The 24,246-nt window shown below is 50.5% G+C and overlaps 10 protein-coding genes across 10 annotated transcripts; 7 read left to right on the top strand and 3 right to left on the bottom strand.

Moving 5' to 3' along the window:
- Positions 1–160: 160 nt before the first annotated feature.
- JN550_008351 (uncharacterized protein) lies at positions 161–1,797 on the top strand (the record flags this gene model as incomplete). The annotated part of the gene is made up of 2 exons (XM_049320302.1): positions 161–249; positions 318–1,797. The coding sequence occupies 2 exons, from the start codon at positions 161–163 to the stop codon at positions 1,795–1,797; spliced, it is 1,569 nt and encodes a 522-aa protein (XP_049169573.1).
- Positions 1,798–3,469: 1,672 nt separating this feature from the next.
- On the top strand, positions 3,470–5,487 carry JN550_008350 (uncharacterized protein; the record flags this gene model as incomplete). Its single annotated transcript, XM_049320301.1, has 2 exons — positions 3,470–4,062; positions 4,119–5,487. The coding sequence occupies 2 exons, from the start codon at positions 3,470–3,472 to the stop codon at positions 5,485–5,487; spliced, it is 1,962 nt and encodes a 653-aa protein (XP_049169572.1).
- A 491-nt stretch (positions 5,488–5,978) lies between these two features.
- Positions 5,979–7,295, top strand: JN550_008349 (uncharacterized protein; the record flags this gene model as incomplete). The annotated part of the gene is made up of 2 exons (XM_049320300.1): positions 5,979–6,400; positions 6,542–7,295. 2 exons carry the CDS (start codon positions 5,979–5,981, stop codon positions 7,293–7,295), a joined length of 1,176 nt encoding a protein of 391 aa, XP_049169571.1.
- A 717-nt stretch (positions 7,296–8,012) lies between these two features.
- Positions 8,013–8,674, top strand: JN550_008348 (uncharacterized protein; the record flags this gene model as incomplete). The annotated part of the gene is made up of 2 exons (XM_049320299.1): positions 8,013–8,041; positions 8,095–8,674. The coding sequence occupies 2 exons, from the start codon at positions 8,013–8,015 to the stop codon at positions 8,672–8,674; spliced, it is 609 nt and encodes a 202-aa protein (XP_049169570.1).
- Positions 8,675–10,663: 1,989 nt separating this feature from the next.
- Positions 10,664–14,236, top strand: JN550_008347 (uncharacterized protein; the record flags this gene model as incomplete). Its single annotated transcript, XM_049320297.1, has 3 exons — positions 10,664–12,985; positions 13,033–13,245; positions 13,682–14,236. 3 exons carry the CDS (start codon positions 10,664–10,666, stop codon positions 14,234–14,236), a joined length of 3,090 nt encoding a protein of 1,029 aa, XP_049169569.1.
- A 566-nt stretch (positions 14,237–14,802) lies between these two features.
- Positions 14,803–15,185, bottom strand: JN550_008346 (uncharacterized protein; the record flags this gene model as incomplete). The annotated part of the gene is made up of 2 exons (XM_049320296.1): positions 14,803–14,908; positions 14,986–15,185. The coding sequence occupies 2 exons, from the start codon at positions 15,183–15,185 to the stop codon at positions 14,803–14,805; spliced, it is 306 nt and encodes a 101-aa protein (XP_049169568.1).
- A 991-nt stretch (positions 15,186–16,176) lies between these two features.
- JN550_008345 (uncharacterized protein) lies at positions 16,177–17,050 on the top strand (the record flags this gene model as incomplete). Its single annotated transcript, XM_049320295.1, has 2 exons — positions 16,177–16,414; positions 16,476–17,050. 2 exons carry the CDS (start codon positions 16,177–16,179, stop codon positions 17,048–17,050), a joined length of 813 nt encoding a protein of 270 aa, XP_049169567.1.
- An 881-nt stretch (positions 17,051–17,931) lies between these two features.
- On the bottom strand, positions 17,932–18,786 carry JN550_008344 (uncharacterized protein; the record flags this gene model as incomplete). Its single annotated transcript, XM_049320294.1, has 2 exons — positions 17,932–18,135; positions 18,238–18,786. 2 exons carry the CDS (start codon positions 18,784–18,786, stop codon positions 17,932–17,934), a joined length of 753 nt encoding a protein of 250 aa, XP_049169566.1.
- A 387-nt stretch (positions 18,787–19,173) lies between these two features.
- JN550_008343 (uncharacterized protein) lies at positions 19,174–20,758 on the bottom strand (the record flags this gene model as incomplete). The annotated part of the gene is made up of 2 exons (XM_049320293.1): positions 19,174–19,727; positions 19,813–20,758. The coding sequence occupies 2 exons, from the start codon at positions 20,756–20,758 to the stop codon at positions 19,174–19,176; spliced, it is 1,500 nt and encodes a 499-aa protein (XP_049169565.1).
- Positions 20,759–22,728: 1,970 nt separating this feature from the next.
- JN550_008342 (uncharacterized protein) lies at positions 22,729–23,763 on the top strand (the record flags this gene model as incomplete). The annotated part of the gene is made up of 2 exons (XM_049320292.1): positions 22,729–23,269; positions 23,342–23,763. 2 exons carry the CDS (start codon positions 22,729–22,731, stop codon positions 23,761–23,763), a joined length of 963 nt encoding a protein of 320 aa, XP_049169564.1.
- Between the last annotated feature and the right edge of the window lie 483 nt (positions 23,764–24,246).

The following is a 24,246-nucleotide window of genomic DNA, read 5'->3' as shown; positions in this document are numbered from 1 at the left end:
TCCGCTCGTGATCGTGTCCCTGGCCCCGTGCTGTCTTGCAACTCGCGCCCTTCACGTTCGTTTTCTGTAGCTTTCCGTGCTTGGCGTGTGTACAGCCAGCCCAGCAGAGCCCAGACCGTCTCCCTTTCCCCTGACCGCCCGCTGCCCTCGCCATGTCGATATGATTCCCGCTATCCAGGCTCTTGGTTATGCCTGGTTCGGCTGGGGCACGTTCGTGCTTCTAGTTCAGAGCGTTGGTGTGTACAACATGTAAGGACGAATATAAACTGTCGCATATATCCTGCATCGCAATCGCGTACTGACCAGCCTGTACACAGCTTCAAGCGCTACTCATCAGTCCCGAAGCCGCCGGCCGTGCCGTCTCTACCCAAAGACGACATCCCGCATGTCACTGTCATCCGCCCGGCCAAGGGCCTAGAGCCTTACCTGTACGAATGTCTGCTCTCCACCTTCCAACAGACGTATCCCAAGGACAAGTTAACGGTATACTTCTGTGTGTCGTCCAAGGATGATGCCGCGTACGCCGTCATGAAGAGAGTTGTCGACGAGCACCCGGGATACGATGCTAGGATCTTCGTCGAGGACGATGACCCCGCGCTGCATCAAGATGGGACTACAATGGAGCACATGGGCCCGAATCCCAAGATCCGCAACCTCAGTCGCGCCTATAGGGAGGTCAAGGGCGACATTGTCTGGGTTGCCGACTGCAATGTGTGGTTGAGCAGGCACACCGCTGGCCACATGGTCGACCGACTGTGTGGCTTTGGCCCTGATGGAAAGCGGAGCACGCCGTTTAAGCTTGTCCATCAACTGCCCATCGTGGTCGATACTGTCTCTTCTCTTCCTCAGGATAGCTCAGAAACACAGGCCCTCCTGTCTGGCTCCATAGAGGCCTCTACCGACGATGATCACAGGGCACATATTTCGATCATGTCTCAGGGCGGTGGTCGGCTCGAGGAGATGTTCATGTGCACCACACATGCCAAGTTTTACTCGGCCATCAACACCGTTGGAGTTGCTCCATGCATCGTCGGCAAGAGCAACATGTTCCGCAAGTCGCATCTGGACATTGTCACAGACCCGTCGCAGAATCCGGTGCTGTCATCGACTTCAAATGCACTCACCGGCCTGGACTACTTCTCAAACTACATCTGCGAGGATCATCTCATAGGCGACTTGCTTTGGAAATCCTCCATCCCTGGCCATCGAAACCACGGCCTAAACTGGGGCGGTCTTGTGGTGCAGCCTGTGGCTGGCATGTCAGTCAAGGCGTATGCTGGCCGTCGGGTCCGATGGTTACGCGCTAGAAAATGGACAGTGCTATTGGCTACTCTTGTCGAACCTGGCATAGAGTCCTTTCTCTGCTGCTTCTTCTTATCCTTCGGTCTGACCACCGTTCCTTGGTTTGACGAGCGTTTTGGCATACCGCAGACTTGGGGATCATTACTGAAGTGCTGGACCGTGGGCGTAGCCGCGTGGATGTTTCTGGACAGGATGGTCTCGAATCGACTACACGCCGGCTACAGCATAGATATCGACGAGAATACCCCTGCGTTTGCGAAGGGCTCCAAACGAGGCGGCGCGGAGCGAAGACCCTTCGGCCAGTGGCTCCTTGCCTGGGTGGGTCGTGAAGGCCTCGCGATGCCTATATGGACCTGGGCGGTGCTTCTAGGCGCGACTGTGTCTTGGCGGGGGAAAGAGTTCCGCGTAAGATCGGACATGAGCGTCGTCGCCGCTGATCAGACTCGAAATGGCCGTGGATCTGCCAACGGTCGAGCATCAGGCAAGATAGACTAGCCCTTCCCGTCACTTGAGAGAAGAACAATCCCTTGGCAAATCCACAATTGTTCTTCACAGGGTGAAGTGTTGTTCTTGATACCTGCATCATGATGTCGTCGCATCCATCGGGCTGTAATAGGTAGGTACAAGTCGGCGCCTCGTCCTTGCAAGCCTGTCCGAACTTGCGGGGCGCTGAACTCAATTCTTATTACATAGTATGCTGCGCCGTTAAGGATGGACCTAGTCCGAACTCTGATCAACAACCCGGGTATCGCGCAGTCCATCTTCACTCCGAAGGGATGGCTCGCCTGCAACTACACAGTGTGACAAAGATGCCTTAGGAATGCCCACTCGTAACAACCCTGTCAGCCCTCTCCTCTGGGGCGTTCCACAGTGGGTGGAGTCCATTATCTCTAAACCCTGTACCGGAAGACCCCCGGTGCGCCGTCTCGTACGAGTTGAGGCAGATGGAGACTTGGTAAGTAGCTAGTATCGAAGGAAACTACGGCGGCGTCTAAACTGTGAGAGGATATACTCAAGATTACAGCCCAAATCAGTGACTGCTAGTTTCCGGGCAAACAATCATTATGGTGTACGAATACAGCACTGTTCCAGTCAGGTCAGGGGAGAAAGGCAGTTACTAATATGCAGCCTGCGCCGTACGCGGCTATTTCCAAAAGAGTATATGCAGGGATACAGTTCCAGGATAGCGGTTCTCTGCGGATGCAACATCGAGGCACATACGCCCACGCTCACTGGTTAGACGTTCCACAATAATTGCATGTCTTGCATCCTTCAAGCAGCGCCAAGTATGTCAATTTTACCCTGCAGGCGACCCGGCCAGGACTGACGACATTGGAGTGGTGTCTGCTCTTGCGCAACATACCATTATTACGGTACACTGCGGGCAGGAGTGTCTACTACCCAGTTGTGTACCGCAGTGTTATTCTAACTTACTGGCATTGCTCCTCGTAATCCCTTCCCTTAAGAAATAGGAAAACCCAATATCTGAGGACAGAGAGAATAAATAATATGATGGTTGTCCCCCCCATCCTTTGTCCTAGTCAACCAGACATTGTACCTGCTGACAGCAACTACCGTGCGGCTTCTCTCCAGGTTCAAGTCGCACAACAGCAGGCTGTCGGAATTTCCGTCCCTATTCCCCCCTGCAACCCGAATCTCTGGCAGCAGTTTTCTGGCGAATTCAGGCTGTGATCTACCTGTCACTTCACCAACCTTTCCCCATCTCCTCCATTGGCTCCCTGCTACCGGGCGAGCGTGTAAGGGTATTCCAAGAGATCGTCATGACATTCACCACATTCGAGCTCATGACTGCAGCTCGCGATACCCTTTTGGACAGCAGTTCATCCCAAGCATCCGTTTACCTCCCTGGCGTTCATGTAAGTTTCGGCAGCTCGACCTTGTAGCCGTCTTGTCCCTCTGCCTGGACCCCTCTTTCAGCGTGCTCTCCGGGGATCTCTGCAAATATTCGCTGGAGATCAGAGGGGCGGCGGAGAGTCACTGCCTTGCATATGCTCGTAGACCTCATTTTGCGTCGTTCCGCAATGACTTGGTTTAAGTCGAGGAGGTTTGTATCATTTCTCTCTTATTTACTCATGCATGTGTCTGTCCCCGGGACGGTTGCTCCCTACAACTTTCGGTCTTGAGTCGCTCCTTTACAACCCACAAGATGCGTTTCCACAATTCTCCTTTTTCTCTTGCTTCTTCGGCTCTCGTCCTCTTTGCCGTCAATGGATTATCTATACCCCTTTTGGACGGTGAATTGACCGACCTCTTGGGTGGCATAGGAGCGCCAGTGCTCGACCCCCTTTTGACGTCCGTAAAGACAGTCCTCTCTGGTGAAGGGCTTGTGCAGGGCGTGCTAGGAGTCACAGAAGGTGCTCTCGGTATTGAAGCCACCTATGACTATGTAGTCGTTGGTGGAGGCACCGCCGGTAACGCCATCGGCTACCGTCTTGCGGAGGCTGGCCACTCCGTCGCTATTATCGAAGCCGGCCTCAACTATGAAATCGCCAAGCCGGTTCTGGGAACGACACCGGGTGGTGATATCATCGGCATCGGATCTAGTCTGCTCGACTCCATTCCCACCGTCGACTGGCAGTTCCTCACGGAGCCACAGACTGGTGCCAACAACCGTAAAGTGCACTATGCCCGAGGCAAGTGCCTGGGTGGCAGCTCGGCATTGAACTTCATGATCCATCACAGAGGTAGTAAGGGCAGCTACGATATGTGGGCGGAGGAAGTTGGCGATGATAGCTACAAGTAAGCATTCAACCCTTGACCACCAGCTACCATGCTGCGATGCTCATACACTTTAGATTCGATGCCTTGCTCCCATACTTCGAAAAGTCCACCAACTTTACCCCTCCCGACAACACCAAGCGTCGCGCCAACGCCTCGACCCAGTATGACCCCAATGCCTTCAGAGAAGAAGGCCCCGTCCAAGTCGGCTATACAAACTGGGTGTCCATCTGGGCGACCTGGTTAGAGAAGGGTATGCAGGCCATCGGCATGGACCGCACCACCGGCTTCAGCAGCGGCAATCTACTCGGATATCACTACTCACAATCGACTATCCGTGGCTCGGACCAAACACGCAGCACATCGGCGGAGTATATTTATAAGGCTACCAATGAGAACCTGGACAATCTCAAAGTGTACACCCAGACCACCGCCAAGCGCATCAACATTGGGCCAAACTATACCGCCACTGGTGTTCAGGTCAACTCACTCGGCGTTAACTACAACATCCATGCCGCGAAAGAAGTCATCATCTCCGCTGGAACCTTCCAATCCCCCCAGCTTCTCATGGTGTCCGGCATTGGACCCGCCGCTACTCTGGCTGAGAATGACATCCCTCTCATCGTCGACCTCCCAGGTGTCGGTCAGAACATGTGGGACCACATCATGTTCGGTCCAGCCTACGAAGTCAAATTCGACACCCTCGACCGCGTCCTCCACGACCCCATTGTCCTTGCGGACTCCCTCGTCGACTACGTAGCCGAGGGCACCGGTGCGCTGTCCTCCAACGTAGTCGAGTTCATCGGGTGGGAGAAGCTGCCCCAGAAGTACCGCGACACCTGGTCTCCCGAAACCCAGGAGGCGCTGTCGCAGTTCCCGGACGACTGGCCCGAGGTCGAGCACATCAGCGGCAACGGCTACATCGGCAACTTCCGCTTCCCGGCGCTGCAGCAGCCCCTGGACGGCAAGCAGTACGCGACGATCCTGGGTGCCATGGTCGCCCCCGTCAGCCGGGGCAACGTCACCATCAAGTCCAGCGACACGTTTGACCTCCCGCTCGTCAACCCCAACTGGCTCTCCGCCAAGGCCGACCAGGAGGTTGCCATCAGCTGGTGGCGCCGCATGCGCGAGGTCTGGAACACGGACACGGTGCAGTCGATCGTGATTGGCGACGAATACTGGCCCGGCCTCGAGACTTCAACTGACGAGGAGATCCTGGCTGTCATCCAGGATAGTCTTATGACGGTTTGGCACGCTGCCGGCACTTGCAAGATGGGTAAGAAGACTGATAAGATGGCGGTTATCGACAGTGAGGCGAAGGTTTTCGGTGTTGAGGGGCTGAGGGTTGTTGACGCGTCCAGCTTCCCTATCCTGCCTCCTGGCCACCCCCAGAGTACCATCTACGCTTTGGCTGAGAAGATTGCTGCCGGTATCATTGGTGCATAATCAGACGCCAAATAAAGAGTCATCGGATCCAGTCTAATGTGTATAAATCTTACAAATAATATGTACATATTCCTTTTCCTGCAGATACCATCCTCGCTTTGTTGTGAAAGAGACATTATTCGTAGCACTGTCTAAATTTGAAATATATTTTGGTCCGTCGGCGAATAATTGAAAACCGGACTTTGGGAATAATCACCGCTAAGTTACAGTATGAACGCAGTTTGGCGGCATCAGCGTTTTGCACAGCCTTCTAGGTTTAGCATTATTGAACATAGCCTCATAGTTAGCTATCTCCGCTTCTCGCAGAATGAATCGGACATTGAATATAAGTCGCAATATCCGTCCCTACTCAAACATATATATCACATGCGTAACTTCAATGTGAAGATCATGTAGTCATCTTCTATCGTTCTTCTTTCATTCCCAACTCGCAGGTTTCCTTCCTCTCGTTTTTTTTCGAAGTGGCACAGCACTACAGGACAGCGACAAGAATGATTCCTCGGAAATTACTAGACACTTCAATTCTGAGCGCTTGGTTGTTCGGTTTCAGGAGCGTCGTGTGCTCCTCTTGCTCTATAGCCGATATATTTCCTACGCTGTACGTGGCGCACCAGAATAGAAGTGTTTTGACAGTCCACTTCGACCCGACTAAAGCACCTGAAGAAAGCCTCGAAATCGTGCAGGCTGTCCATGCGGGATTCCAGCCTGGGTGGCTATGCACTCACGATAGCAACCTGTACGCCGTCTCAAGGTCTAAATACCCGGATAGCTCATCGCCGTCCGGAGGGATCTTCGCGTTCGCACATACACAATCCAGTGGCTTATTCGGTATCGGCGATACAACTTCAGACGGTGAAGGCGGTGTGTTCTGTGACATTAGTAAGGATGGACGTGTGCTCTCTGTCGCCAACATGTAGGTAATGCCACAAAGGTGATCAAGTAACGAAGTTCACTGACATCTCTTCCTGAAACCAAGTGATGGGTCAACTGTATCGCTTCACCCTCGTGATAAAGATGGGATAATAAGTTCATCGTCGCATATTTTCAGATACAGCTTGGCCCAGCCTGGTCCTGGGACTAACGGATCCCAGATCCAGAGTAACCCACACCAGGCCGTATTTGACCCTTCTGGACAGCTCATGATAGTACCCGATCGAGGTGCAGATCGCGTCTACTTCTATCGGGTGTCCTCTAGTTCCGATCTTGGACTTGATGTTGCTTTAGCGCAGAACATCACGCTTCCACCGGGGAGTGGTCCCCGCCATGCGATTTTTCAGGTTATCAACGACCGCGCCACAATAATGTATCTTGTCGGCGAACTTGATAATACAATCAGAGCATTCCTAATTGGTGATACCGCCTCGTCATTAACACTAAATATCACAATGCTCCAGATCGTCTCAACCCTCGGACCAGGCGCCAAACGTACGGATCCAAATAATGAACACCTGGCATCTGAAGTAGCAATCTCTACCGACGGTCGCTTTCTTTATGTCTCGAACAGAAACACGGTCTCTTACGACGCTGACTCCATCGCAATTTTCGCTCTCCAACCTTCGGATACAAAGGCGCCATTGACTTACTTGGGCCAGAATTCGACGCTTGGGAAGATACCAAGGCACTTTTCGCTCAGTCAGGATCCGGAGAACAAGTGGGTGGCAGTAGCTAACGAGGTCAGCAACAATATACTGTTATTCAAGAGAAATAAGAAGTCTGGCTTCCTGGAGGACGGTATTGTGGGAAATCTAACATTGGGGGATTTTGACATCAGCTTGGAGAGAGGGCCAATGGCTGTAATCTGTGGTTAGTCTTTCTATCAACATTTACAGTCTCTCGCTATGCTCCATACCCGAAACGGGAGGAAACTTCGAAGCAGAGTACTACGGAGAAAGGCTGCGTTTGCATAAACCTTCCCGTACTGTCCAGGTGTCGCCAATTTGTGGAACAGCAGAGACACCTATATTCCACAGGTTGTGAGAGCACTTTAAGCACGCCAAGCTAGAATTTCAAAGGCTGGCAGTTTTCCTTGGTTTCGGCGGACGAAGCAGAAGCATGAGCCCATCTTTCCCATAGTTTTGTAATAGGTGCATACTTATATCCATTCCCAAGTAGCTAGGTCAATGCCAAGTAAGCGACAAGAAGATTGACTAAACCTAAGCTTCTGAGCTCGCACATCGCGTCTTGGCGCCCGCTGGAAAAAGTCAATTCGCATCCGACTATCCATATACTACTCATTTCTCATTGCGACACCTGCCCAATCATTAGTACTCAACTTTCTTCTCTTCGTGGGCCTATTCTGGCTATCAGGTGTGGACTTACTTGCAACGGCTGACGTAAGGAGGCGTGGCCACAGGCAGCAATTATTTTCTCAAAACCAGGTGCCTAATCTTGATCAGAAAATGCCTGAACCAGTTGCTGCCTGATGCAACACAATGGTAAGATAAATATTCGTATTTTACTACTATGTCTCGAGTTGAGCATAAGTTTTCATGAGTTATTTTTCCTCTGTCAACATCTTTGGAAAGATGAACAAAGAAACGACTTTAATTAAACGGTGTGTGATTGCCCGTACACGCTGAGAAAATGGATCTGACACCGTATGCCAAGGCTCGAGGCTGTTGCCTCCAGATTAGAGGACATCGCGGAGGCGTATGAGAGCTCAGGAATCAGTCCTCCCGGTGAAGAACTAAAACGACTCATATCAGGGATTGGTGCAGCACCCAAGCAATCCGAGGCTAACACTTCAGCTCTAGCCGCCGAGGAGAGCTCCGAGGATCTGCCCATACCCATCCAAGAATTCGAAGCTTTTCTACAAACAAGCGTTGGTAATTACGTTGAACTCAGTAATGACTTGGGAGGCCCTGTCGCAGAACAGGCGTCCGCCGTGAAGGCTTGCTTCCAGGAGCAACTGAATATCATGGTTGCTGCAAGCAAGACTGTGAAGCCAGATGTGGCGGCATGGCAAGAGATGATCAGGCCAATGAGCAACGCAGCCACTCGCGTGGTGGAAATTCAGGAGGCCAACCGATTTGACGTTTTGCATAAACATCTGACCTGTGTCGCGGACAGTATGCCTGTCATGGGGTGGATAGGTATCGAAATGCGTGCCTTCAACCACGTCAATAAATTCTTCGAATTTTCTCAGTATTTCGGGAATAAAATAATTCAAGAATACAAAGACAGGTAAGTCGAACATCTCACTCCATGCCAAGATATCAAAGATAATTGCTCACAATCCTAAGTGAGACAAAGGACGTAAAGTGGGTTCAATCATATTATCAAGTTTTTCGTGATTTATCGGCACTTATTAAAGAGCAATTCCCCACTGGCATGAAATGGTATGTCGAAAATAGAATTAAGAAATAGACTGCCAATAGCTAAGCAATACACATTGCGCCCAAAAAGATATAATCATATTGCTTCAGACAGCATCAAGATTGTAGACCGTTAAAATATGATTGTACACGCTGCCTCGATAAAGTGCATTGCCATTGTGAAATCTACAATGGGCTTACCCCAAACGTGCACGGCCACAAGCAAAGTCACAACTTTTTACGACAAATCATCCCGAGCTCAAGGCACATCAATACTGAAGTTTGTTCTATTGGAATAGTGGACCAGCCACTTATATTACGAACTCACCAGCCACTCTATTAACTACGTATATATCTACACTTCCAGGTGTACTACTCTGTTCTATTCATTCTAATTAATCAATCAATCTATTCCATCCATATCGTCCCTCACATCTTGATACATTCCACTCATCATTATACAAGAAACGATGATCACACTAGCATGGCGATTTATTATTCTTTTTGGCAACGCAGTCTTTTAGGTCCACTTTATGAATGAGCGTCTTGAAGCTTCTTACGGCCTAGCTTTTAGAGATTCCAGATCAGAATTTTATCTCTACGTGGCACGTTTTTCGTGCGTGCGTTCAGTCAACAAGTTTCGTAAATAAGACTGGCAGTATAATCGATTGGCGCTGATGGCTAGTGAAGGGTGCGGTTCAATTTTCACAGAGATCATCGAATTGCCCAATGATAACTCAGGCTAGATGCGTTGAGGTCGGAAGCCTGGCTGCGATTAGGGGGGTAATCGGACGCCTCATGTTCTGCCGCTTAAGTTCTTAAGTCAGCATATTAGGGCTCTGGCACTTAGATGGGTGAAATAGGTTAAGGGTACTCGAATCTAAGAGCCTCACAGGGGAATGGGAGCCCATGAGCATTTCCAAACGTATAGGAACCTGAAAGCCACGAACCACGGGCCGACTGCCGTACTTCGATGATGGCTTGATTGGGTACGACTACGCAATTCTGAGGAGGAAACCATGAAAATTGAGTCAGAGGTCCCGCTTAGATTTCCGAGACGACGGCAGAGGGCCTCGCTTAAAAGACTTCACAGCTGAGTTGCCACCGCTAGTTCGGACATCTGACCTCATGTAGATTCTTCTTCTACTCTATGGGTATCAACTCGCGGATATTCGAAGTCTTTGCGGCATCTACCTAATCGGAAGCTCTGCTTCTGACTTTTTCCCATTTGCTGGAATCAGGCTGTGGCTGAAGGCGGCGACGTGGCCACACTTCGATGCGGTTTGGTGGTATGTAAGCCTGATCAGTGTACGTGCTATTTTCCCTGCGATTCTTTTCATGCGTCGTAGGGCGACTCCGCATTGGTGGATCTCACAAAAAGCTGAGGCCTATCGAGTCTTGTCGACTACCCTTATTGGCTACCCTTGTCCAACCGGTAACTACATCCATTTGTAATGTCCACCACCTAGTCATATGATAAGCCGCACAGTCACTGCATTTGGTGGCAGCGCGTAGTTGCGGTGAAAGCCGGCAAAGCGGCAACCAGACAAGGGCTATGAGCCGAAGAAAACGAAATAGCATGTACAATCTCAATCCTCAATATTAGTGGGGCACCCCCTCTTGATTTTTTCTCTCGTCGAGAATTATTCTACCTCACTTATAGAATGTCATTGAGCATATCCAGCACCGAAAGCATGGAAAATTCAAGTCATCTTACTGAGCAAACAACAGAGACCAACTGTCGAGCTGCTATGGAAAAATGTGGCGATGGAACGTCTAAAACTCACATAAGCCCCGCAGTTCTTTGTCGCATTCTCAGAGGGGTCTCAGTTGCTGCAAATACCTCGGTGGACCTCTTGTCGATGACGATAGACTGGGTTACCACCACCGCCAAGTCATTTGTTGATAACGGAGGTTCAAGCGAAGATTTCTGTTGGACTGTGACACAATGGCTGTTTGCTGCCCGTCAGAGTTTTGGAAAGGAACAGCAGCCAGCGATACAGGTCATCACAGTAGCCTTGGCGGTCGCCCTCTTACGGGAGAGACGCCAGGTCGCCACGTCGAATACATTGCCTGACGATATTACTCTCGCCTGGAGCCTAATTCACCAAGCGCTCACCTTAGGAGATCCGATTTGCACACCTTCAAGAAGCGCCCAAGGATTTCTATCTGTTGCCCTTTGCAGTTTAATAACAGATGGCAACATTGAGGAACTATGGCGCTTTCACGTCTGGCTCCCGGATGGAAAGCGTGGCAATGCAGACTTTGCCCTACACTCACATCAGCCTTTTGCTGAAAGCTGGATCTTAGCCGGTGAGGGCATAGATCATAGCTATGCTGTAACACCTGCTGTCAGCGAGTCGGCGGCAACCCATGCCACTTATCGTCTGTCGTGGAATGATGGAGTAAAGAATGGCTCTAAATATAAGACGCATCAAATTTCTTCAAGCATAGTCAATACAGGCGAGTTAGTCTCCACTGTACTGACTCGATCAGAAACGCACAGGCGAGACAACAACTATACTATTCCGTCGGCAAATTATCATCGCACAGAAGTCCAACCAAACGCGATCCATGCCACGATTTTCGTGTTCGACTCTAGTCGCGGCTTCCAGAGGGATGCTCCCGTCCTCGGACCAGTCGCAGGCGAAGCACTGACCCAGCAGCGTGATCCCGCGGGAGTAACTGCAGCTGAATTAGCACGACTTGCTGGCACTCTCCGTTCATGGGAAGATTCAGTAACCCAGGGTCGGGAGCTTGCGTATCACGTGAAATGGGAAGACGCGTTCCGAGCGTTCCAGAAAGCACTACATATACTCGATTTGCATCAGGGTATCCGTCTTCCGCCGCATTACCGCACTCGTACACTGATCGAGCTCGGCAACGTCAATAGACGCTTCGGTCGATACCACGAGGCCCAGAAATATCTGGTTTCCGCGCTGCGAGATATGGATCCAAGCATGGAACGGGCCGAGCTCAGTGGTGAGTTAGGCGTTGTCTATCGGCATATGAACAAATTGTTGGAGGCCAAGCAACATTTTGGAGAGCAATACACTATTGCGTGCGAGTTCAACGAAATCCGCACCATGTGTCGTGCTATCGGCAATCTTGGGATGGTGAACTATCAATTGTTCAGGCGAGATGGTGGGAAGGACATTTTGGACATAGCGACGCGACAGTTGCTCCTCAGGGTTCAATTAGCCCGGGGAATCAAGTCGAGCACTACTCTAGAACCTGATGCAGCAAGAGCGGGACGGCAAGATGTGCGATCTGCAATCACATGGGAGGCAATTGGTTTGGCTCGCTTGTCGCTTTGCTATGGTGCCAAGGGCGAAATCCCTCGAGCTATCGCTTCCGCCAAGGAATCTCTTCAAATAATGACAGGCTCTGGGGATGCAACAGTGATCGCAATGTCCCGATTTTTCTACGGCCGCGCGTTGCTCCTAGCTGGCGGAGCTTACAGACCTGAGGCCATGGAACAGTTCAATCAGAAAGGCACGTGTACACCAGCCATGGCCTTATGCAAAGAGCCCTCCGAAGAGCATCAAGGTTATCTAGAAGAGATGATCAATGCTGGCGCGGACCTGGATATGCGTGATGAACAGGGCTATACAGCTCTTGATTACGCAGTGTTCAGCGGAGATTCAAGGACTGAAAGTTTGGTTGTTGACGGTCTTCGGAATAATGTCCTTCTATCGAAAATTGGCAACGCAGACTCACTAGTCTTCCAAAGGTTGACGGAAGCTCATGTTCGGAAGGGGTATCGCGAAATGTTGCAAGAAAGCCTACGACCTGCTTTGCTTCGTACCCACGGTTTGGGTGCTTTCTCAGAAGTCCGGGCTGCATATGCAAATAGCTTGGCTTCTGACCCAAAGAAGCGAACGATGTTTGATCAACTCAAGTTCATCCTTTACAGGGATTTCGTGCGTATCCAACGGCTACCTCGTTCAAGCGATAACTTGGCCTGCTGTCAATCTATCAAAACTGCGCAGAGCAAAACCGCCAACTTCCTCATATTTTTCTCGTATAGATGGATCAATGAGAGACCAAATGGCCACAATAAACCGACTCATGTGACTCCAGACGACGACCAGCATACACAGTACAGGCGGATGTTAATTGCGCTTGACGAATTCCTAATCAAACATCCTCGCGTTGACTCGCATAGTCTTGGAATCTGGATGGTAAGCGTACATGTTTCGGAACAACGCCACGTTGCTAATATCAGCAGGACTTCGCTTGTGTCAACCAAGATAACCCCATATCGGGCGTCCAATCGTTGCCTTTGATCATCGTGCAGTGCGATGCCATGATTAGCCTAGTCGACGAGACCTACCTTAGCCGTGCCTGGTGCTCAGTGGAGATGATGTTCATAAAAGCCCTCAGCAAGGCGTACGGTAGGCACCTATGGTACGAGCAAGTGGTCGTGGACACATTTCAGGATGTAAATGGCTGTTTTCCTAAGTATACTCTTCGGGTAGCAAATCTAGAGACAGAGGTTGTCCTTGCAGAGAAGAAATTAACATTTGAGTCGGACAGACCCAAGATTGCCTTTCTAGAAAGACAGATAAGGCTTTTAACTTAGTGGCTATACATTTACTAGCTTTTAGTAATACCCTGTCTCAATACATTCATAGCCCGAAATGCGTCATATCACCAGTCATACTGATCGTGTGAGCCGCAGCCATCTATGGAGAAGTCTGCGGTTTATTATTCGTATCTCAGTCCTGCGAAAGGATAGTTCGAAATTAATCTATAAGTAATGCCGGATGTTGAGTTCAAGCAGCATGTTTTTCTTAGAGACCAGTCTCGTTTGGACTTAAGTATGACATATCGATGTACTTCGTTGTCCCGCGCGTGTGTGACCCGTGACTTGATAGACCCCCCTGCACCCAGAAGTGGATTTTGAAAACTTTGGTAGGGCTCATCAATGGTGCACCGGCGTCCGGCCCACGAGTGAAGTTTTGGTCAAGGCTATGGAAACGATGCCGGACCTAAGTATTTCGGTCATGTGGGGTCTATCCTCGATGGGCGAAAAATTCATAGTTGGTGTTTTCAACCCAGTTTCCGTCGACGGAGAGGAAAGTGCTACAGAGCAAGAGGAAAATGAGCTGGAATCAAATGAAGAAGAGGGTCAATTGGCGGTAAGTGAAGATGATGTGAATGATTCGGTTAGACACGGCGGTACATCCAAACACGTCATTTTTATCCGCAGTCCAGAACAGCATGTCATTTGTGTCAACGACGAATTGCGTATCATCGAGCATCGACTTCACTTTGGAAATGATCTTGTAATTTCGGATGGCGGGACCACATCTCTCGACGCTGGTGACAAACGCGTACACATTAAGACTAAAATTCTCGAGATATGGAGTGAAACGTCTACAAGTAGTTGGTTGAGCTTAAAGCTATTCATTTCATTCATTTATTGGTAATGAATAGGTCATGCCCGAGAAAAATTGAGACTAAATACGAGCTCGATGATCTCCTCTCCCCTTTTACGCCTCCCATAGCTGGTTGTTGCATCAGGAATGATCAACTAGAGTGCCAGGGCTGATTTGGGGTTAGGGCCATGACTGGTTTGGATACTAGTTTTTCATACAACATTATTTTTCGACTATTCTCCCGAAGTCTCAACCCGCAAAGACTTCAGACAAGGCTTACCTCCTCAGTTGAGCACCAGGAAGATTGCTACATGAGCTCAGCTTCTAAAATAGAAAAAGCAATTCGTAATAGGAATTCTCTCCTAGGTTATGCCTCACACCAGCCCTCAAATCTGAGATTACGTACTTCGATTCTTACGTTGGGGAAGGGGACGAACTAGTCTAACAAGCCTAGCGATCTAGCTAATAGGGCCAGGAAACGCAACCTGATCCTTCAATTCACCTGACCCAACCCATCACTCTGATGATCTATCGTCACACTTATCGGAGTAAATACGAGTTTTACCGAACTGCTACCTCGCTAGTTGATTGCTGCAATCCCAAACGATTTCGGGCTCCTAATCGACTGTAAAGTGCCGTTTGGCTGTGACTTTACCCGACCCGTCTAACTCTACTGCCGTAAAATGTGTCCGGTTATCGGACTCACTCTTATGAGGAGTCTCTCTGCATAAGTTCTAGTTAGTTCAGAACATTCAAGCCTTAATGCCAGGTTGAAGAAAACCAAGGTGAGTTGAGCATACTGGAGAGCAACTGTGTTGGTGTCCGGACGAAGAGTGTCGATATATCCCTCTGCCACCTTTGTGAACTTTTGCTGAACCTCGGCGCTGAGCACCGTCCTGTTCCATATATCTGTCTTATCTACAAAACCAATTTGGACCACTCGGCTGTCTTTGGTAATTGTGGTGACAAGCTTGGTCGATAGAACTTTGGCGTTGGACATATTCAAAAACGACGATAATGTGAACCCCAACGCTGACAGGAATTTCTTGCGGGCGAGAATATGCTCGGCTCGTGAAGTCAAAAGAAACAGAGGTTGTTGAATATATCATTCCTGAATCTCACTAGAGGATATCAAGCCCAGATTTATATTTGGTGAAAAACTACTGCAATTTACCAATGCTTCCACCTACTCGAACGTTAACCTTCGAAGCTGCGTGATGCATACATTGCAATTGGACGTAAAACTCATGACCCAAGTCGTTTGAAACCTCACGAAAGTTAATATGATCAGATTCGCAAGACAATTGGCTGCGATCATCGCGTGAGCTTTTCCGAGCGTGAAGTTAAGGCTTATCCAGGTGTTTAGGCGCGCGCCTCAAGATGCAGACCAGCTAAAATTGAAAGTGGGGACTGTCTTTTTTAGGAGAGAACCCACTTCACGTGGGCTGTGACCAATGAAAACATGTCGCTTGGCTACTAGTTGCCGGACAGCGGGTGGTTTTTTCTGGTCCACAAGAGGATGGCGGCTGGAAGATAACTTGGCTCGTGCGCATAGGCGCTGGTGATTAAAGCAACTTCAACTGCTCACAACCAACTCCCCATGTGGGACACATCTACGCCATGCTGCTAAGCCCGAGAACAGCACCGAGGCATCACAGACGCCTTTCGACTCTTTTGCTCCTGGCACAAAAAAATTCAAGACCCCCTTTTGCCGCCCGTGCCTTCTGTTTCAGACAGCCGTACCAACGCACTTATCACCGGACCATGTCGTCTTTGCCGCAAACACGAATCACGCCTCTAACGATCGGAGAATTGGTTCGAGGCCGTTCAGGATCAACATACCGCATTCAAGAGGTTCTTTCCGAACGAATAAATCCGATATTATGTGTGTACCGGGCGAGGTATGTGACACTTGAACCTTAGCAATGACTCAGCCTCTGATTTGAGTTCACGTGCCAAGCAACGAAGGAGAGGATTTTATTGTCAAAAACATGATTCCCGGTGAACTAGAGTACCAGAGGGATCTACAAGAAAGCGTGGCGTCAAGTCCCAATCTGAGGACAGTGGTCGATATCGTACCAGACCTTGAACTCTTCGTCTATCCCTTTCTAGCCACCGACCTCCTTCAGATAAGCCAGAAAGCTTTGTCAGCCGATATGAAGAAAGGCATGCTTAGGAGTTCTCTTGCTGGACTGGCCGAGCTCCACGATAAAGGAATCATCCATACAGGTGAGATTTGGCTCGGTTGCGTACTATACAGGAAACCACCGGGGAGCTGACGTCCTCCTAGACATCAAACCGAACAATATACTTTGTGACTACGAACAGACGACCAGTGAAGGTCTTGTTATCACACGTGTCCAGATATCAGACTTAGAGGACGCGGTGCGCCTCCCACCTGGAAAGAACATCGGTGGCTGCGTGTGTGGGAACCAATTGTGGCGAAGCCCCGAGTCTTGGGCAGGCGCTCGACAGAACACACCATCCGATATATTCTCCTTTGGCTTGGTCGTCATCTACGTAATGCTGAATGACATGGTCCTTCGCGTTACTGATGAGCAGCTTGGTGGCCGGGACGTTTGGTGGCATATTCTCCGCAGACATGTATCTTTCTTTGCAGATGAGGATGGCTTGAAGGGCCTCCTTCAACATATTGGAGAGGAGAATGTGTTCTTCCAGCGCTTTATCGCTGTGGCGGCTGATTTTGATGCCGAGAAGCCGCGAAAGCCCTTTGCACTGTGGCATTATGTGGACCTGGAGCTCAGAGACTTGGTTGTGAAGATGACAAATTTGGATCCAGCGAGGAGGATCACTGCGCGGAAGGCTCTCGATCATCCATGGTTTCGTCAGAATAGTTCGTTATAAAGGATGAGATAATGTAATAGGGGCCATCGCATCCCCTTGAGCGTTCGGCTTATTTCATCCTTTACAGGTCACTTGATACTCAGCTCGGCCAAAAGAGAGCTACATGATGTGATGACGCTTGTAGGAAGAGAACAAACAAGAGACTAAGAAAGGAACATACACATCTAGAATATAATAATAGATGCAGAGAAAAAAAAAGAAAGAAAGAAAAAACATACAACACCAGGTATTCGCTGGTGGTCACCCACCCAACTACTAATCTGGCTCTTCCCAGTTTATCTAAGGGAGAGCGGACGGGATCCCGAGTTCTCTAGGAGATGTGGTCGTATGTGGTAATTGTACGAATAGTTGCTGATTATATCGAAAGGCTGCAGCTGAATACCCAGGCGCAATACCTGCAGAACCCAGGTGACAGTGAGCATAGAGTGATGCATGCCGGTGATACGTGGGTGATCGGATGCGCCATGTGCGTTATGTCCTGGGAGATAGATAGGACTCCACTTTTCCTGCTGACCGCCTTTCGATACGTTCACATTGTATGAAGCACCTCCAAAAGGGCCGGAGAAGCGACATGCATAGCTACATATCAGTCATCAATTGTCCCGTGAGGTACCACATTGAACAATGCCCAGGAAGCTCAACCCAACGTTTACTCAAAGGAAGCAAAGGAAGTCTTTTGAAACCGCGATGAACAGCCTCATTTCAGGAATTCACTTTGAATTGTGAGAGCTCGGTACGTGATGAATTCTTGCATGAATTGATCTGTAGTGCATACACTATTTTCCATACAAAACCTCCTTTTCAAACCATGCCACCGTTTTCCGGACTCAATACTCATCCCACGAACTATTTATATGACTTTCCATGCCTTATACCGGAGGCTACTCTGCAACAACATCATTGTCATCATAGTGCCGGTAGACGCCCCAATCCTGATACTTCTGTCTTCTGTCACTGGCAAGGTACGCAGCAATGGTTGGCCGAGCCTTGACGTCTTCCCACAGCTTGAACACCTTGTCGTACTTGCCGGTTTCTCTGGCCTGCTTCATTGCCTTGGGGAAAGCGTAGTGGGTACCGTCGAGACACTACGGCGATAGATCAGTTAGGTCAAAGCGTTTGGCGGCTATAATATACGGAGGGAAGAATTTCAAGAACGGGGCCAGCTACAGAGTAGAGAGAGAGCGTACCTGGAACAACACCAAGTCGGCGTACGTGAACGTGTCTCCCAAAAGCCACGGGCCTGGGCCGCGCTCCTCATTCTCCAATACCCTCTGCCAGTATACAAGGATGGTCGGTAGGCGGTTTTGAACCCACTCCTTGCTGCGCCTTTTACTTTCCTCCTTCTGGTCTTCCCAGGGCAGCATGACGGTGATTGGATGATGTGTATTGTGAACTTCGTTGCTCAACCCATCGAGCGCAGTGAGAGCAATAGCGTTCACTCTGTATAGATCGTTCTCACGCGAGCCAGCAAGTCCGAGCTTGGGGCCGAGGTACAGGAGTATATTAGGAGTCTGAGAGATGACGAGGTCGCCGTGCTTCAGGAGAGGCGGGGCGAAGTAAGGCGGATTGCCATGTCCGCCGCCAGCGAGCCAGGTCGTGACAGTCTCCCGTGCTTCATCAAATGAGAGAGACTGAGCGTCTTTATACGGAACGCCAGCTTCCTCGAGGATTAGCCGGACATGTTCACCGCGGCCTGGGACGCCTGTATAGTAGATGAGTTCGTAGGGCGCAGACATGCTGATGTGAAGGTTGAGTGAGACGATGACGTCTTCCGGAGTGTTGCATGTCTGTTCCTCCAGGGTGGCAGGCAATAAGAGACCAACACAGAAACAAGATATATATACCTATGTACCCAAGGTACCTAGGCATCTAGCAGATGACTTCCCCTGTGCGAGTGCGGGGTAGCTTTGCGGTTTGTCTTACTTGACAGTGGCTGTCTTCAGAATCTGCCAACATTCAATCGCATCAGGGGAACCAGGCGAGGTTTCCCAGTCAAGGAGGACTACATATGGTTCGGTCCAGGCGTTCTTATACAAGGATATATGCAGCTGAAGACTGTAACGGAAACTTGAGCAGAAGGCCTTCATCAAGTAGAAGAATAGATCATTTTGTAATGTTTGTATTCATATTGTTTCTAGGGCACTTATAAGCCTTTCCCTTAATGCAGTGTGAACTTGATCGACGATCTCGAGCTCAATATTATCACACTTTTCCTCTATCCTCCCTTGACGATCCTCGAGTTCTGCTTGGCGTTCCTCGATATCGTCGTGACACTGCCTCAGATGCGTAATGTGATCTTCGAGGTTTGCATCCTCGTTCTCTAAGTCTTTAGTTCTCTTGGAGCGGTCGTAGTCTCGATCAGCCATCTCCTTTAGCTCAGCTTTCATTTGGTCTTGGCCCTCGCGCATTGCAGATATTTCAGCCTTGAGTAGCCCATTCTCCTTCTCAAGGTACTGAGCTCTCCTCAGCACTTCGTCCAGTTTTTCCAGTATGAGTGCGCTAGGATATGGCAGATATATGCCAGCCTCTTTACCATCTTCCAATGTCGAGGTCCCGGCGATGTCCCCGGCGTGCAAGTGCTTACCGCCCGCAAACAAAGGTTCACTGCCTAGGCGCCTACGGGAATTTCTGGTGTCGAATTTGACGCTATCCTGGAGACGTTTTCTCACCTGCTTCTCTGAATGGGCGCAATGAAGTCAGCAAACTGAATGATCTGAAAGACCGGACAGGTTTTCGACTTGTCAAGGCAGAGGTATACGTACTTGTCATATCAGCTGCTGGAGCAGAGGTTTTGTCCCCAGACGCCAACGAGTCATAAGGGGGTGGACCGGCTGCGGTGATCTCGTCCGCAAAATCAGACGCCGTGATCAAGCCGTTGGTTTCGCCAACAGCATCAACACCGTGATCGCTAGGTGCCGCTGACCTGCGGTACGCTGGTGGAGTAGCCGTAGCAACGGTAGAGTCGCCTGACTCGGAAGCCGTGCTTACGTCGTCAATCTTGTTTGGTGGTGGGCTAGCAGCGGTAGCGCGAGTGTTGAGCAGCCTGCCGCCGGCGCCGCCATACAAAGCCGCCAGCCAGAAGTCATGTTCCTTATCCTGCTGCAGCTGATCGTGGAAAGTGATGGGTGATGTGACGGCTTGCTGAAGGCATTGAAGCTGTTGTTTGGATAATGTGGTGTGTGGCATGAGAAGTACAAAATCGAGGGTTTTGGCTAACAAAGTCATAGACGCGAGAGTGTGTTGCGAGGCAGGTTTGAGGGAGAGCTCTCTACTAGGCTGGATGAGGTTGCCAGGGCGTGTGAGGTGGAAACGAAGACGTGTAATACCACCTGCAAGCTTGGCAATATCATCTTGGCTAAGTTCTGGGACGGTGGCGACGTCGACATGGTGGGTCGATTCAAGCGATGAGATGTGGTGTCGAGGAACGTCAAAGTATAATGTTGTCTTCTCTTTCTTCTTATCTTCGCCATAGCCAAAGATGCCAACGTTGAACCTCAAGGTAACGATGGGTGGTTCGTAGCAAGCCTTGAAGCCCATGCGCAGTTTCTGCCGGTGGAATTCACGGTTGTCGTACTCGTCATCATCCTCGCGGCCAGGGTCTCGTGCATCGGCTGCCACCTCGAACGTGACTATGACAGTTGACGCCGCCTTGCGAAAAGGCTCGTTCGTTCCAGCGAGTTGACTTGTAGCATCTTTGGCGGGAGGCATAATCGACATATGATATGGAAACCTAACACAAAGCGGTGATGGCAGGGAGTGAGTCAACTAGAAGGCTTACCGTTGATAACGAACAAACGCTGGCAAGTCTGTCCACGATGACCTAGTCAGTGTCAGGCGGTCTGTGGCAGCTCCTCCTCTCGCTCAGCCGTCTGGCCCGAAAGCCAACAACAAGACAAGACGCAGGCTCGCAACCGGTAGCCGGTAAAGGCTCCTTGCCCAAGATCCCGATCCTTTCGGCGAGGGTGCTTGCCTGGTCACGCGCACGCTCGCCGAGTAGGAGTCGGTCAATAGATGATCGAGGGTGCGAGTGCTGGTCGGTCTGTCGCTGGCCACGAGCGGAGAGGTAGGGTCGATGAGGGGAGGGGAGGGTCGCGCAAAGCGTTGGCAAGCTAGGAGATGGCCTCGGTCTGTGACTCGAACACAACCCAGGCTCGCAGCCGGTAGCCGGTCAAGGCTCCTTGCCCAAGATCCCAATCCTTTCAACGAGGGTGCTTGCTTGGTCACGCGCACACTCGCCGAGTAGGAATCGGTCTATAGATGATCGAGGGTGCGAGTTCTAGTCGGCTCAAGTCACGGGCAGCAAAGCAGGAGCGCGAGGAAGGAGGGCACGGTGAGGCGGCGATGTTATCAGGGTGGTGACGATGTTGGCGGTGGTTGGGTTCGAGATGGGGCTGATGGGGGGCTAAGCCTTTCGGTAGTTCTGGCGCAGAGTCACGTGACACCGCGTTGGCCCAGCTGCGAAGGTCATGCGGCCCGTGCTCTGGTGAAATGGGGCCACAGTGGGTCCTGGGCCCTTAACTATCTATAGTAAACGTCCACACGGTAACCATACCAGTTGTGTCCCAAGCGCCTTAGAACTACTTGGCAACAGTCTTTGCAATAATCGCATACTGTTCTTCTATATTTAGTCACAAGTCCAGAACGGACGCCTATGAAGTCAGTTATAGAGGATTGTTGATTAGTTATCTCCACAGTTGCGTGCTTGTGTCTAGTGGAACGTGGCAGAACACCTTTGTTATCGATGATTAGTTCTGAACAGAAAGCGAACGAAACTCAAATTGTTATTGAGATTCGCAAACTACACTCTCCTGTCATGTTAGCACAGTGCTACAGGTAAAATTGTCTAAGCCGAATGCGTAATACTAGGTATTCCTCCTGGTCGTGTAGGAAACAACATCCTACAGAGGGTCTAGGTCGAGCATAATTTGTTAGTTACACCGCGACGTAGCTATTAGCAGCACACGGCAGTGAAATAGTATTGAACACAAGAATCACACCATTCATCGTGACGTAAGTTCTTGATCGGTAGCTTTGCTTGTTAGCACGGCTCAGATGCAGGATTGGGCTAGCTTTTGCTGATATATACCCGGTCACATCACGCGGGCTTGGATCATATCATAGGCCTTGGGATGTCTTGTTCGATGCGGAGTGCAAGATGGGACCCCTGAAATCCCGAGCTGTTTGCTGAAATGGTGGGGGTGGAAGCAAGGTTGCATCCATACATAGCCCTTCAAAGTAACAAAGCAAGGGCGTAAGCACGGGAGGCCAGAATCAGTTGAGGGAGCTAGACTCTGCATCAACTAGTTGGCAACCTTGAATTCGTCTCCCATGCCCTTACTTTGCTCCCCTTGCCTTTGACTCAAGAACGAGTCGTTCTTAGGTGAGTATCTTGGTGAAAGCCGTATGTGGCCACTATAGCACAACCAACATCTGTGAAGGCAATCGTCCTATCTAGGCTCACTATTTCGTGATTCCCATCACCTGCCTAATCCCGCACCAGATTGACACCTAGACAAACATATAGCACACGATGGCTTCTTCCACCTGGTCGCCTCAGCCCTTCAAGACCCTCTACACGCTGGGATTCTGGGCTATCAACATCCCCACCTGCTCTTTCTCTCGCTCCGTACGCAGTCCCCCCGCTCCGCGCCGTGCCGCAATGGAGCTACAAGGTCAGCATGGGCGCCGCCATACTACGCGCCGTCTTCCGCTACCTCGCCGTCGTCCGCTTCCAGCAGCCCCCTCAGCTGAGCGCCGGCAAGTCCGGGGGCCGCTTCGTCCTAATTGCGCCCCCTGAAGCCTCGCTCATCCGAGGCGTGCTGAGCAGCCCGGCCGCGGCTACGAAGCCCGCCCCCGTGGGAGCCGTGTGGCACCCGGCACCTGTTTCTCCGGGGAGCACGGATCCGAATCTGAAGGTAGTGATTTATGCCGGAGGCGGCGGGTTCGTTTTGGGCTGGGACCCCGACCAGAACTCCGCGAACGTGTCGGCGGTGGCTACCAAGCATTTCGGGGTTACCAACGTGCTGTATATGCAGTACCGGCTGGCCTCGGACAAGAACCCGTTTCCTGCTGCGGTCCAGGACCTTTTCACCACTTACCAGTACGTGCTCGACCTCGGTGTAGCCTCGAGGGACATCGTCGTCATGGGAGACTCGACGGGGGCGAACCTCGTTCTTGCCCTTCTTCGCTATCTAGCTGAACATGGCCTCCCGCAACCAGGTTCGTAATTTTCTGACATTGCTTCAGCTCAGCTATTGAGGGGATGCACGCTGACATTACCACTTGATATAGGGGGCACAACAGCTTTCTCGCCCTGGGTGGAAGTAACATCGGAAGCGGTACAGAGATATAACCGATCAACGGCAAGAGGGTACGACATCCTGGACGTGCCACTCCTGGAGTGGGCACTCGAGGTCTACCGACCACGGGGGAAAACACTGAAGGCGGAAGAAGAAGCGTACGTATCGCCGTTGAACCACCCGTTCCGGCTCGAGACACCCCTTTTCATCGACTCCGGCAGTCTGGAGGGATTCTACGAGTCCATAAGCATCTTCGCGAGACAGATGGCAGAGATAGAAGGGAACAGCACCCATTTTAATACCTCGGTCGGCATGCCGCATGATTTCTTCCTGACGTACCCGATCCTCGGTACGAAGGAAGAGGCATCTGCGGTTCTAGAACGAGCGAAGAACTTCTTAGACGGACAAATCTGATGAGTTGCACGCACGGCAGCCTGAGTATCATATAGGATGAGAATAAAGGTAATAAGAATTGGGACGATGGACGTGTATACGGATGTACAAGAGCCTTCTGTGGTACGGTTCGGGGTGATGGCAACAGTCAGGTTGATCCCTGCAAGTTCCGCAGTGTCGTCAGCATCCTGTACCTAGACATTGTGACACTCAAGGGGCAACAACCCGGTCTTCTTTGGGCAAGATTTCGCATTATGGCTTGCCTGTAACCTCGCTCATTACTGTAATTATAGGAACGATTAATTGATTTCCTAAGCGGTGGGCGTGGTTCGCCTCGCTGAAAGTGCGTTTAGCGACAGGCTTTCAATGGTGCAGGATAAAAATTCCTTAACGCTACCTCCTTGCCTAGTCATAAGTAGGATCGGGTCGTATTCCCTGCTAGATCAGATTATTGGCGCGTATAGAAGTAGCACCTCTTGCAAGAGACTCAGTATGATTGTTCAT

Source organism: Neoarthrinium moseri (genome assembly GCF_022829205.1).
Source record: "Neoarthrinium moseri strain CBS 164.80 chromosome Unknown scaffold35_Wmoseri_CBS_16480, whole genome shotgun sequence".
Lineage (NCBI taxonomy): Eukaryota > Fungi > Ascomycota > Sordariomycetes > Amphisphaeriales > Apiosporaceae > Neoarthrinium > Neoarthrinium moseri.
The sequence above is the reverse complement of the archived record's forward strand: the minus strand, read 5'-3'. Positions and strand labels throughout refer to the sequence as shown.